Source organism: Acanthisitta chloris, unplaced genomic scaffold, assembly GCF_000695815.1.
Source record: "Acanthisitta chloris isolate BGI_N310 unplaced genomic scaffold, ASM69581v1 scaffold17677, whole genome shotgun sequence".
NCBI classification, from domain to species: domain Eukaryota; kingdom Metazoa; phylum Chordata; class Aves; order Passeriformes; family Acanthisittidae; genus Acanthisitta; species Acanthisitta chloris.
This window is the reverse complement of record NW_008682234.1, coordinates 75,776-89,842: the sequence shown is the minus strand read 5'-3', so window position 1 is coordinate 89,842 and position 14,067 is coordinate 75,776. Positions and strand designations below refer to the sequence as shown.

At 40.8% G+C, this 14,067-nt stretch overlaps 2 protein-coding genes across 2 annotated transcripts in view; one reads left to right on the top strand and one right to left on the bottom strand.

Moving 5' to 3' along the window:
* Positions 1-468: 468 nt before the first annotated feature.
* LOC103805793 (lanosterol 14-alpha demethylase) lies at positions 469-10,483 on the top strand. Its single transcript, XM_009078455.1, has 9 exons — positions 469-561; positions 1,536-1,712; positions 4,968-5,094; positions 6,192-6,366; positions 6,549-6,668; positions 7,805-8,000; positions 8,575-8,670; positions 9,426-9,594; positions 10,244-10,483. Exons 2-9 carry the CDS (start codon positions 1,560-1,562, stop codon positions 10,420-10,422), a joined length of 1,215 nt encoding a protein of 404 aa, XP_009076703.1. The 5' UTR covers positions 469-561; positions 1,536-1,559; the 3' UTR covers positions 10,423-10,483.
* Positions 10,484-12,116: 1,633 nt separating this feature from the next.
* Positions 12,117-14,067, bottom strand: part of AKAP9 (A kinase (PRKA) anchor protein 9) — a gene marked incomplete at its 5' end in the record, with an annotated part of 76,403 nt that continues 74,452 nt past the window's right edge. Inside the window, 2 exon segments of the mRNA XM_009078457.1 lie at positions 12,117-12,355; positions 13,031-13,170. Coding sequence (XP_009076705.1) covers positions 12,312-12,355; positions 13,031-13,170 — 184 coding nt within the window.

Here is a 14,067-nt window from a genome sequence, read left to right as displayed (position 1 = left end):
ACAAATCCTCAGCACTGTTTTGTTTCTGATTCTCTGCTTTCCCATGGCAGTGCTCGGGGCTTTGCTTTCAGAGGCAGCAGTGCGAGAATTTTCACCGTATTAACCTCGTTTTAGCCCTTGCTGCTTTCAATTGTAGCTTTATTGCAAAAAGGAAACAAACCAGTTTTCCAGAGTTGGCCTTTTCACAAAGGAGTTTGTACAAGACGTGTAAAACTTCCTCTGTGGTAGTTTTACGTAAATGGGTGTTATTGTGTTGCTTTTGGGCACTGGGACGAGCCTGACAGAGTTCAAGAGGTGTTTGGACAATGCTCTCAGGCACAGGGTGTGATTCTCAGGGGTGTCCTGTGCAGGACCAGGAGCTGGACTCGATGGTCCTTGTGGGCCCCTTCCAGCTCAGGGTTTTCTGAGTCTGTGGTACTTTCTGAAGAAAATTCAATAACGATTTTTCTCTTTCTTCCTCAGAAATACCCACCTTATATTTCATCAGGCATCCCTTTCCTTGGACATGCAATTGCATTTGGAAAAAGTCCCATTGAATTTTTGGAAAATGCTTATGACAAGGTATGTTTTCCCACATGACTGGTTGGGCATATGCTGAAATATTTTTGTGTGTCTGTTAAGTTCTTTGGAGCTTGTTTAAAATCAGTTTGTTCTCATTTACCACCTTGAATGTGAAATGGAGTATGCATGGTAGGCTCTGGTATCTTTTTATTTGCATTCTTGTTAAAGAAGTAGTATTAGAAATTAGACTATTTCTTGTGATTCACATGTAAAAGCTATGTTTGTGCATTTGAGTAATGCTCATAGCTGAATCACAAGTTAATTAAAAAGCCATTTTCATGACATTATTTCTTGCTTTAATTAGCAACTTTTAATCACATTCTTTCCTAATTTGGGATGGGGCTGGGGTGTAGGCAACTTGGATGAATTTTAAGGCCTCCCCGATGTTAAAGGGGCTGGTGTATAAAACCTCAGTAATTTTTATACTCTTAACAGCCCAAAAGAAATTAACTAAGTCAGGAGAGCCTTAATTCCAATGACATCAGATTTAGCAATCTGTTTCACATTGTCTAAAACTATGTAGATTATGAACTTAAGGTTTAGCTTGGTTAGTTTAGGAAAGCAAGAAGTTGTGCATAAAGGCCTGCTGGAGGTCACTTTTCAACTTTGAAATCTCATTTGCTCCTAATTACCTATGCATAACTCCAAATCCAGAATTTTTTGAGACGATGTTTGTAGATTATGAGAGGCAATATGTGCTGTAATCACCCTGCAAGTTCTTGTAGTGTGATTGATCTTCTATATACCTTTTTCAAAATAAATGGTTTTAAAATGTGCAAGATCATTAGCTATCACCAGTAACTATATTGAGAATAGAATTTAAAGGGGTTTAAAGTATTTCTATCTTTATTAAATCTCTGGATACTTCTTAGGAAGAAATTAAATTATGGGAGACTACACAGACATAGGGATTGAATGACTTGTGTTCTTATGTAAGATAAATTGTGGTGGTTTTTTTAAATTTTCTTTCTTAGTATGGACCTGTGTTCAGTTTCACCATGGTTGGCAAGACATTCACATACCTACTGGGCAGCGATGCTGCTGCTCTACTCTTCAACAGTAAAAATGAAGATTTGAATGCAGAGGATGTGTACTCCCGGTTAACTACACCAGTTTTTGGCAAGGGAGTTGCTTATGATGTCCCTAACGCGGTATGTATTTTAAAATACTAGAGCAGAGTAGTTTGAATTCCAAGTAGGCAGCCTGAGCTCTTGGCTCTGTATGATGGAGCTGTGTGCTCATATGCAATTCTGGCAGATTGCCCTGGGTAAATAGTCTCATTTGGGTAATCAAGGCTCAGCATATCCAGGTTGCTTTCTTTCCCACCTGGCCATTTGTGAGTCTGGATGTTATCTTATGTTCTTGAAACCATCTAATCCCATCACAGATGAAAAGCTAGTGAGGGAGTTACTCTTTCCTTCCCTTGCAGCACACCACTGACTGCAATTTCATTTTCTATTCTAAGCAACTTTAGGTCTTGCTTCTGAGAGAGATTTAAGAGTGATAATTTTTCCTTTATGCCTTGCCAGACCTAGACACAGGAGTATAAATTTGACAGTTTGCACCACAAGGTTTGTCTCGCTTGGACAAAACTATTTCTGTGTATGTTTGCAGAATAGAGTCTGCCTGGGAAGCACAGGGGCTGTGGCATGTGGCATTGTGTCCGAGCTAAGTGTTGGCTGCTTTGTTGTTTGTGATTGTGATCTGTCACGTCAGACTCTTCAAACTGCAGTAGCAGACTTTCCTGTGGATGGTCTTGTTCCACTGGGACTCTGCATTGAGTGCATGTTGGCATCAACAGCCTGTGGTACAGCAGAGAAGTTTGCTGGCATCAGCAGCATTATGATATACTTTGATTTTGGGTTTTCAGTTTTGGCCTCATTTTGTTGTATGAATTCCAATCATTTGGTAATAGTTTCTGTGACCATCCACGCTTTTCTTCCTTAGCAAGCCCCTTCCTTTTCCCCTACCTGCTTGTGGTGATTGTTGGCCTCTTAATTATGTGGTTTATGAGCCGTAATCACTACTGTCTTTCCCTCCGCACTGGGCCTTTTCACCATGATCTACAAAGTACATATGTTGTTCTTACCCCATCCTTTTGGAAACCACATATACAACTGCCTACAAGTGACTTGTAAAGTTGGTTATCTCCTGCTCTGTCAAAAAGTATTATATTGTGGATAGGCAGTGTCACAGAGTTTGGGAGGAGGATTTGTGGTTTGGGTGGTGGATTCTTTTGCACTTCATGGATTTACATAGCTCCTCCCATCCCTCTGGGAATGGAAACAGTAGGACTGCAGGCTGGGTAACAAGCAGATCGTTTCTTGAGTCCTAGGAGAACTCTTCCACAAGTGGGGCCATTCTAACAGACTTGTTTCTACCAGTTTCAACAGTCAGAGGTCTTCCTCAAAAAGTCAGGGATGGAGTTGTGACTCCCTTTTGTAGCTGCTGGAGTGTAGAGAGTACATGATGCTCTGCAATATGTCTTTCAAGCTCTTCTCTGGTATATACTAGTTTCAGAAAAGTGTCTGTGAATCAGACACAGACGGTTAAGTTGGACAGATTCTCACGGAGTTGTGCTTGTTCTTGGGATTCTGACTGTCATGGGATGTCTGCTTGAAACTGAAAGGTGTTGGTTTGTCCTTATTTCTGAGTTTGCCCACTTTTTACCGCTGTTTTGACTTCTGCTTTCATGCTTTACAGTTTGTGGGTGGATTTGAATGTCTGTCTTCACTCAAGAGCTAGTTCTTAGATGGGATCTAGTCTCATCCTTCAGGAGTTTTATAGAACTTATTGTAAGCTCCTTAGAAATCGCTATGTGTTAAAATTTATGTACTTCAGGCATACAGAGATGAATAAGACCTCTCTCCAGTGTGTTTGAGTTCTGTTTTAGTCAAGAGATTAATCTTTTCCTATTAGTAAGCCTTGGGTGTCTGTAGATATGTCTGCTTAATTCATACCTTTGATACCAGAAGGACTTCTTACTTACTATCTCTGCAGATCGAGGTTCCTCGGAAAATTACCTTTTTCCACAGTGAGGAGATGCAGGGACTTTGCTATTGGCATACACTGATTATCTATAGTTTCTCTCTATGAAGCTAGAGAGGGAGCATGCCTGGTTGTGGCCAGAATGCATTCTGCTGGAGATGAGCTGGTTTTTGCCATGGTATTACCACTGCAGTTTAATATCGGGCATCTAATGGGAAGGCATTTAGAAAGCCATGGAAAATTTACTGGCATTCTACCATTGATGGATCATCCTGAACTGTTGAGATTACCTTCTCTCTGCTCAAGCTGCTAAATCTCTCTTTCTTAATTCTGACAGTGATTTTCAGTTATGTGTTTAGCACAACCACACTTTACTCTTTAAAAAATTGCTTATTTACCAGTGATTCTGGTAATTGTTATTCTGCATAGTCCATATATCAGCTCATACTCTCAGTCTGTATATGAGCTGATATTCTCTCTGTATCTCCTCTCTCCAAGCCTCTTGCATATAGTTTTTCATTGAGAGTACCTGAAATGGCAGAGGAAGATGGAGATTGGCTAGCATGTTGCAAGGGAAAATGTGCTTGTCTCTTTTTGCTCTGTGGCATGTGTACCCCCAGACAGACTGCTGCATTCTCAAACCAGAAGTTTCTAGGAAGTAACCTTTCTTTTTATGCTGTGCATAACTTTATGGTACATGCAGAGCCCTTGGTGGGAAGACAGTTTTTGGTGCATTACTCATGGTACAGTGCACATCTATAGAACAGATGCCTCATTCATAATTTCGTCCTAAAAATCAATTGAATAATTTTCTGAGTCAATCTCTTATTAATCTATTGAACAGTTCTCTTACAACAATGGGTTTTCACCAGTGGGTTGGTTAGATACAAGTCTACACAAAGGAAAAAGAGGAAGAGGCGAGAGGGGTGTGAGCCTCACCATTTTCCTCAGGAGCAATTTGCTGCTTCTGTGTCTGATTGCCTGGGCAGTGAGATCAGAGGGCTTTGTAAAAGAAAGGGTCATCTCTAGTCCAGAGGTAAGACAGGACTGCCTGAGAGAAGACAGGAGGGGGGAAGTGAGAGCAAGGAGGCTACATAACAAGGAACACAGGCTGAAGCCAGATGTTGCAAGGACAGAGCTGATTACATTTGTAATTATGTATCTAGAGGACATTCTGTATTTCAACCTTGAATGCTTCTGCAGGTCCTTTTCTAAACTGTTGCTTGAAAAACAAAGAAGGTAAAACCGGAATATTTCCTGTTATTTAAATTTGAGTACCTACTGTTTGTACCCTGCAGTGCTAACCATAATCCCTATTTACTTCTGGATGTTCTTACAGTACAAATGCTAATAAATTTTTAATTACATTAATATGAAGACCATTGTACTGATTACCTTTACTGTCTTGCTTCCTTTAGCTGTTTCTGGAACAGAAGAAGATGCTCAAAACTGGGCTAAACATTGCCCAGTTTAAACAGCATGTGTCTGTGATTGAAGAAGAAACAAAGGAGTATTTCAAAGCATGGGGAGAGAGAGGAGAGAAAAGTAAGCAAGATCAGATGCTTTTCCCCCCAGTTTTCTGGGAAGGAATTAAGGCCAATGCAGTGTGGTTTTGTAAATGATGTACTGCAATATTACAGAAATTAAAAAATGCCTAGGTAAAAGTGTACCCAACATCAGAAGAAACATTCAAAGTACAGATTCTGTTTAATAACATTTAAGGCTATTGGAGAATAAAGCTGCTCAGCAAATGACTCAAAGGAATGAAGGAGGATCTCAGTTTTGCTTTCTGAGTCAGCTCATAGTCAGTGCACCTGTTGTGCTTGTTCTGCATGATACCAGTCAGCTCAGCTCAGTCCCTAGGAACACCTGTGGCTCAGGCCCTGTAGAGCCTGTGTTGGAGGTCTTAGCTCAGGGAGCTTCTGCCTTGAAAAATGGCATCCTTGAAGCTGATTTGGTTAGGTCAGTGATCTGAGTGAAATTCTCTTTTGGCTCCCTTTTCCCAACTAGCCTGCTAGACATAGCCCATCACCATTGCTGCAGGCCCACAGCTGCATAACAGTGTCAGAAGTATTAATTATTGAAACATCTGTATTTATGTTTATGTAGCATGTATGTATCACATTTTAATATAATCATTTGCTTTGAAAGTATATCATTTGCATGTAATATAGTCAGTAATATGGTAATATATAATTTGGTCTTTAAATTTGCAAGTACTACTATATAAAACTAATTCAGTGAGCAGCAAAACTAACTGGTTTCCCATGGATTTGGATTTCAGGGTTAAACTTTAGTATAATTTCACTTACGTTTATTAAGGAGGACTGAGCTCATAGTGCATGGTTTGCATCAAAAGGATTTCTAGGTAGAAAAATTTCTAGAAAGAAATACCTTAGAAAAAAGGTGTTGAAATCAGTGATCTAATAAAAAAGCTGTTTGAAGAGAGAACTGATAGACACACAGAAATTTTAAATTGGATGCTTCATTCTCCTAGTAAAACAATCTAAAACTCTTGTAAATTATTAATCTGTGTCCAGTTATTTTGTTTCTTTTACAAAATAAAAATGAAGAATGACCTGTAAAACCTAACATCTCACCTGAAATGTGTCTTCAGTAACGTTTTTCAAATCTTTCCTCAGACTTATTTGAAGCCCTCTCAGAACTCATCATTTTGACAGCAAGTCATTGCTTACATGGGAAAGAAATCAGAAGCTTGCTGAATGAGAAGGTGGCTCAGCTGTATGCCGACCTGGATGGGGGTTTTACTCATGCTGCCTGGCTCCTGCCTGGTTGGCTCCCTCTGCCGAGCTTCAGGTACCACAAGTAACAATGAAGCAACTTAAGCACTTTATCTAAACATCATTGTTGTTTGGGTTGTCCCCCACCCACACCATTTCCTGTTTGTAAGCTATTCTAGATGTCCTAATAAATCCGGGTAAACACTTTATGTGTTACTTTGTCTAATGTTGCTAATAGAAGTGTTTTATATCTCGCAGACGTCGAGATCGAGCACACAGAGAAATAAAGAATATTTTCTACAAGGTTATCCAGAAACGTCGGAAGTCTCAGGAAAAGGAGGACGACATGCTCCAAACTCTGCTTGATGCGTCATACAAGTAAGCCAAGGGTTTGAAGACCTGTCATTTATAGATGGTTCACTTTAGCTTTGAGGTCTTCAGTTAAAACTATCTACCAAACCCAAGAAAAACTCCCTCAAGTTCTGAACTGGTTTTGTTGCCAGCAATTGGTCCTAGCTGTATTCTTAAAAGCAGCTTTAAATCTTGTCAATGTGTGCTGGTTTGAACTGAAGTCGTTAACTTTCTTCACAGAGGCTAGTATGGGGCTGTGTTTGGGTTTTGTGCAGAACACAGAGTTGATAATGCAGAGATGTTTTGGTTATTGCTGAGCAGAGCTTACACAGAGCTAAGGCCTTTACTGCGATCCGTACTGCCACGCTGGTGAGGAAGTTGGGGATGCATGGGAGATTGGGAGGAGACACATCTGGGACAGGTGACCCAAACTGACCAAAGGGATATTCCATACCATATGACATCATGCTCAGTATATAAGGTGGGAGGAAGAAGGATGAAGGGGGGACATCTGGAGTGATGGTGTTTGTCTTCCCAAGGGACCATTACGTGTGATGGGCCCTGCTCTCCTGGAGATGGCTAAACACCTCCTGTCTGTGGGAAGCAGTGTTCTGCACAAAACCCAAACATAGCCTCATACAAGCCTCTGTGAAGAAAGTTAACTCTACTTCAGCTCAAACCAGCACACAATGGTTACTCAGATTTCTGAGATATTCGTTGGTGGTCATGAGGTTGCTTCCTTTTTCTTTGCTGGCTGCTAGAGAGTCTCCTTCTGTTATCCCTTTTCCCTACCCCTAGATCTTTTGACACTCAATTTAGGGTAGGCAACAAAAGAGTAGAAGGAGAAAGTTGTACATTAGGAGAAACTGTAAATGCTACTGTAACTGGAAATGTAATCAAATGAATCACAGAATTGGTCAGACTGGAAGGGACTACAATGGGTCATCTGGTCCAACCTCCCTGCTCAAGCAGGGCCATCCTAGAGCACATGGCACAGGATTGTGTCCAGGCAGTTCTTGATTATCTCCAGTGAGGAGAATCCATGGCATCTCTGGGCATCCTGTTCCAGTGCTCAGTCACTCACACAGTCAAGAAGTTCTTTTTCATATTCAAGTGGAACTTGCTGTGCAATGGAAGCTCTAACATGACTCCCTTTGCCCTAGGGACGGCCGCCCGCTGACAGATGATGAAATTGCTGGAATGCTGATCGGGCTGCTGCTGGCAGGGCAGCACACATCCTCCACCACCAGCGCCTGGCTGGGCTTCTTCATCGCCAGGGACAAACCCATACAGCAACAGTGCTATGCAGAACAGAAAGCAGTTTGTGGGGATGACTTGCCACCCTTAACTTACGACCAGGTTTGTATGTTGCACTGTTCTTGCTGGGTGTTTTTATACTTTTAGGTACTTACTTAAAAAATAATTAACAAACATGACATATAGTCATGTGCTTTGTGTTACAATAATTGGCACAGTCATTCTGCAATAACAGTATTTGCCAGTACAGCTCCTCCTCTCTTATTGTCCAAGTAAATTTGCAGCTTGATAATGCTTTTTTTAATTAGTGTTCATTAAGGAAATAATTACAGTTCTATATCTATTTAAGATATTGTAGTTCTATAGAGGAGGAAGATCTTCATATTCCTACTGAGGAAAGCAATGCAGTGTGAGCACGTTTGTTAATTAGGAAACAGAAAACACTCATGAGACAGGTTAGGAAGAAACTACTTGTATTTGATTGCACTGGTCAGATATTTTTTTTCCTTCTTAATTTAATCAAATGGAAAAAAATATCAATGTAACTAATAAAGTACATATAAATATGAGCTGCTTACTCCTTTGTTTTTTATTTGTTTTTAAATGGTATGACATAGCATTTTGTGTTGAATAAAGTTGGCTGTATTTTGATACATCATTTTCTTTGTCTTTTCAGCTCAAGGATCTCAGTTTGCTGGATCGCTGTCTAAAGGAAACTTTAAGGCTTAGACCTCCTATAATGACCATGATGAGAATGGCCAGAACTCCCCAGGTGAGAACACTTTTTGGAGCTAACTTCACTGCAGCAGCACAGGCTGGGTCAGAGGGTTCTCAGCTGGCAGAAGGAAGCACAAGTGAGCAGTGTTTGCTGGTAGGGAGGAAAGCTGGTATCAGTGGTAGTGTAGCCAGAGTTGACTGAGGAAAGCAACTAATACCTCGAACTTGGTAGTTGTAACCTTCATCTGGAATTGTGTCCAGTTTTGGACTCCCCCGGCCCCCAGCAAGCAGGATGCCGATGAAGGGAAGCAAGCAGAGGGCCACCAAGATATAGGGGGCTGCAGCACTCATGGTGAGAGGCTGAGGGAATGGTTTGTTCTGCCAGAAGGGCAGAATCTGAGGGGACCTGGGAAGAGTCGCATGCAGTTTTCTTCAGTAAAGTCTTGTAGCTATCAGTCTCACTTGAGCTTAGTTTCGTGCCGCCATTTAAATCCATTTTTTGTTTGTCAGGTATTTTTAATAGCTGTCATGGGAAAATTTGGCTTGCACTTAATACAAGTGAGATAAGTCTGAAAGAAAACTTGGCTGTTTGTAGAAATAAAATAACAAACCAAATAAGTAATTTTTTAAACAATGTCCCTCCAACGGCAAAGGCTTTCAATGAAGTGTTAGGTTGCATTAATTTTAAATGCATTTAGCCAAAATCTCTTTTGAAATTTAAGTCTCTTGATGCAGCACTTCAGGTAACACTTTAAAAAGAAAAATGGAGACGTTTTGTCATGTCTGGGGTTTTATCTCTTCTCTTTGTAGACTGTTGCTGGATACAATATTCCCCCTGGCCATCAGGTCTGTGTATCTCCCACTGTTAACCACAGACTCAGGGACTCCTGGAAAGATGCTCTAGACTTCAAGCCTGACAGATACCTCCAAGACAATCCAGCAGCTGGAGAGAAATTTGCATACGTTCCATTTGGCGCAGGTAAGAGAACACAGCACCTTCCTGAGTGAGGGTGTGCTGAGGTGGCTCATACTAGTCACCTTGCACAGCAATTCTCTGCACTGCAGTGTATGAGGGTAGACTTTTTTCTTTCTGCCTGAAACTTTGCTCTTACTGTGAAAGTGCTGTTAAAAGCATTAAGTTAATAGCTTTGTGTTAGTCATAGCTGTATATATTGCTCAGTGTTTGCTCTGTTAGGTTAGCATGTGTCAGGTGTGACTCAGATCTTTTCTAGTCAAGGTAAAACCTGGTAAGACAAAGTCAGTTTAAGTTAGAGCAAAAATCTGCTGAGTCCCAACTTCCAGAACAGTTTGCAAGTACTGCCACAACAGGGTTAGAGTTGATCTCTTCCAGTGTTCCAAATGTCCTTTGCTGGTACATAAATTAATGCTTTCTGGTGGGGACAGAACAACACAATCTCATTCCACTTACTTGTCTGTTCTATGCAGTGGCAGCTTAGAAAAATAAGACTTGGATGGAATTCTGTAATGGTGTATGTGCAACATCAGAGCCTTGGATTGTTTAGGAAGGGGCAACTACTGTTGGCATAAAACTTTTAAAGTTAGCTGGTTGTCAAAGGGGATTTAATAGCAAAATATTCTAACTGCTTTTTATGGCTTTTTCCTCCCAGGCCGTCATCGCTGCATTGGAGAAAACTTTGCTTATGTTCAGATTAAGACCATTTGGTCTACTTTACTTCGTTTGTATGAATTTGATCTCGTCAATGACTATTTTCCAACTATAAATTACACCACGATGATACACACACCTAATAACCCCATTATCAGATATAAGAGGAGGTCACTGTAAATTCTGGTGCTAAAACCTTACTTAAGTTGTGTGAACTAACAGACTTGTGAATAAAATTGTGCACAATGAGTGGCAAGTGGAAGCTGTTGCAACTACTGTTAGGAAAGCCACAGTAATCTACCAAATGCATCTGTTTTGTTTGCCCACACCATTTACTGCTGCTGTAATTGCTTGTTCTGCAACTTTCTCATTGCGTTTTTAAAGCAAAACTGTCTTTTCTATTGATGTAACACTTTTCAGGTGCATGCCAGCTCTTTAATGAAGAAGTAAGTAATTTCTACAAGTGAAACTCTTTCTGCTTTTGAAAAATAATTGAGGATTACTTCCCCCAGATAACTAAGGGGCAAGGCTGCATACCTCACCTCTGCATCCAGTCACAGTGAATCCATTAGGGAACAGGCACCACATGGCAATGCATTGGTGCTGCTGTTCCTCTGGCATTTATGATTCTGTTCCAAGCAGATGAGGGATGGTCTTGGCTGATTTAACAAAATGATACTGTACAGCTGAGTAGTAGGCAGAGTACAGAATGTTGACAGGTTAAGTCTTTTCCAAGAAAAAGCCTCTCTAACTTGAAGTAGTTGTAAAATCTTAGGTTTAGAAAGTAACAAATAGTTCTCTAAAAAATATTTCTGGAAGTAGTGATCTCTGGAAGTTTGATCTAAAATGTGAAAGTAATGATATGATGATGCAAACAACATGAATTTTGTAAATAATATGTTTGTGTATAAAAAGGTCACAAATTAAGTGAAATAGCTGAATGTTGTCCATGTTTGTACTGACTCATGCAGGATTGTTAGATGGTGTTTGGTTCAGGAGTGGTGATGATAAATGGTAACGAGCTCTGGCTCACAGGAATTTTGAATTAAATTTATAAACAAACCTCTTGTAGAAGTTTTCTGTGCTCAACCCTTTCAAAAACTTTTATAATTAAACATGTAATAAAGTAACTTTCTGTCTTCTAAGTATGTAGTTGGTCATGCCAAGGGCTCCCTCCCCTGCATCAGTGCTCAGTGTAGAAAGGGCTTTGTCCCATCTTTTCCTGGTCTAAACGCAGTGTAGCTGTTACAAAACCTTGTATCAGTCACAGCAGCATTCTTCCCTTCCAGCTCTGTCAGATGTGACCAGGGGCAGCAGAAGCCAGGCTTGTACCTCTCTCTCTCTCTCTCGTAGCAGTGCTTTGGAATCTGTAAAATGTAGACCTGCAGCCACCACGAGCAGGAAGAGCACAGGCATGAGCAACCTGTTCCGTGCGAATAAGGGAGCAGCTCTGGCACACAGTTAGAAGCATGAAGTCGTCTTTATTTCAGTACTTTGACAAAATACCCATAAAATTCAAAACTTCTACCATTACAAAAATAGGTCTCTACAAGTGATATTCTGTCTGCACTGCCAGTAGCAAATATTATGAGAGTCAATGTAACTTCAGTAGCCTTGCCAGAAAAAGTGCAAGTAAACTTCGCTGAATGTAGCTCAATTTAATTAATACACAAGTTTCATCTCCTCACCCTTTTGATAAATACACACTTCATAAGTTAATCATTTAAATTAGCATTCCACAAATATACATGTAATTAAATGATGAGGTTTTTTTGTTTTGGGAATTTCTGGGGTCGTTTGGGGGTTTGTTTGGGGTTTGGGGTTTTTTTTTTGCTTGTTTGGGTTTTTTTTCTGTTTCTTTTTCATTTTTTTTCCATGAACACAAAGTGCCTATATACATAAATCCCAGTCTGCGTGGGTGTGCCAGGATGGAACTGTATACAATCGTAGAGCTGTGTTTGTATTGGTCCCACGATATACACGTTATACAAAAGCACAGAAAGAGCACAGATTTACAGAAGGCAATCTGTTAGCAGCACTGCCAGGCATGGAGATGTTGAAGGGTATTATTATCTTCTCATACCCGTGTGCAACTGAGTGTATGAAGTTGAACCTGTAAGATGGAGAAAAATTTTCATGAAGATTACTTGGAACAAGTATATGAGGATTCACCAATGACATTAAGCTAAGTGAAAAATTTTACATGGGAAGTCATAGAATACTTTGGGTTAGAACAGACCTTTAAAGGTCAAATCTTTTAAGAACAAAACTTCCCCAAATGATGGATTTTATGCTGAAGTAAGACTTTAGAACAGTAACTTCAAAAATCAAGTTTGGTAAGTTTCATTGTTCTGACATTTTCTTCATGTATTCCTTTTGCAGAAAAAAAATTGATTACAGCCTTTTTGTCCCACAGATGGCAAAGTGGGAGGAAAGAAATTCCCTGTGTACTTCCATAATATCCCAATTTTCTGGGTGCATTTTCCCCATATAGCTTAGAATCTTTGAAAGATGCCAGTTGAATCCTTGCTGCACCTTTATTAGAGAACAGGGGAAGTTCAATTGTTACCAATAAACTCAACACCTATAATTAAAGCACACTTGTATGTCTCTCTTCAAGGAATTTTACACTTTTTAATGAGTTTTTTGCTGCAGCTCAGAAATGCCTCTTGTTTAAGGCTGAAAATGCCTAAAAGTTGTTTGTTATGTATCTCAGAGAACCAGCACACTCTTGGAAGTGTACCCTGTGCTCCCCTGGAGTCCCAGGGAGAGCTGCCTGAGCCCTTACCTGACTGCACACTGCCCAGTCGCTTCTGCAGTGCCTCCAGACGATTGATGTAATCTGTCAGAGCTCTCTCGGGATCGTAGTTCTGCAGTTGGGAACAGGCGAAAGACACTGGGTTTAAGTCCCCATGCATCCCGTGGAACCTGGGGGAAGAAGAAGAACACATATGCTTTCAAAAAGTGAAACTTCACGTAAAAATAGCAGCAGACAATGCCAGATACTGTAGGCAGGGATGCCTCACTGCCTGCATATTCCTCAGCTTACCCATGTGGTAGCCAATACATCACACCCATTTAATCCCTCTGCCATTTACTGCCCACACTCATATTGTCTCCCCCAAAGAAACCACTCTTCCCCACTTGCCCCTTCCTTCTACTGCACCTGATTTGTTACTGCATTTCTCTGGGACAAAACTGAAGTTTGCTTTTCTATTAAGAAGTTTGTGTGAATAAGGACACTGCCATCTTTACAGGATTCTGCCTCTCATCGTCATCTCAAGCAATAAAAGTCAGTGATTACAATAGATTTAACATTTTTTCCATGTAAACTGCTACGGACACCTCAAACACTAGTATTACAAATGTTGAGGTGGTTTACATGAAAATGAAAACAAAAATGACTAGAATCTGGTATTCAGTAAAGATCTGAGCCCACAACTTCACATAAACTCAAAAAGGCTGATGGCACAATAACATCACCTTTGGTGAAAAATACCTGTTTACACTGCCATCTGACTCATTGATACCTCTGGGATCACACCTTAGTACAGGCAGCCAAAAGGGTCTGAACAACAAGAAGCAGTAGAGCTACCAAGCAGCTTCCACCCACACTCTGTCCGTGCTGCCATTGCAATTCTTCCCAGCCCACAGGTGAGCCCCACCAGCCACAGTGGGTGGCCCTGCTTTTCCCTTCCTTTGGCTACAGGCACCCAAGGCAGTGCCTCTTCATGCCACACTGCTCCCACACAGGAGGGTGGGCAGGCTGGCTTGGTTGCACAGCCCAGACCTGACAGGTAATAAGCACAGCTCCACTCAGGGATC

What these genes read in the sequence shown, in the direction of transcription:
- LOC103805793 (XM_009078455.1), top strand. Translation starts at nt 1,560, where the DNA reads ATGGTTGGCAAGACATTCACATACCTACTGGGCAGCGATGCTGCTGCT. An exon ending in GGGAGAGAGAGGAGAGAAAA is followed by an intron (nt 5,095 to 6,191) that starts GTAAGCAAGATC and finishes ATCTTTCCTCAG; the next exon opens with ACTTATTTGAAGCCCTCTCA. An exon ending in CTCCCTCTGCCGAGCTTCAG is followed by an intron (nt 6,367 to 6,548) that starts GTACCACAAGTA and finishes TATATCTCGCAG; the next exon opens with ACGTCGAGATCGAGCACACA.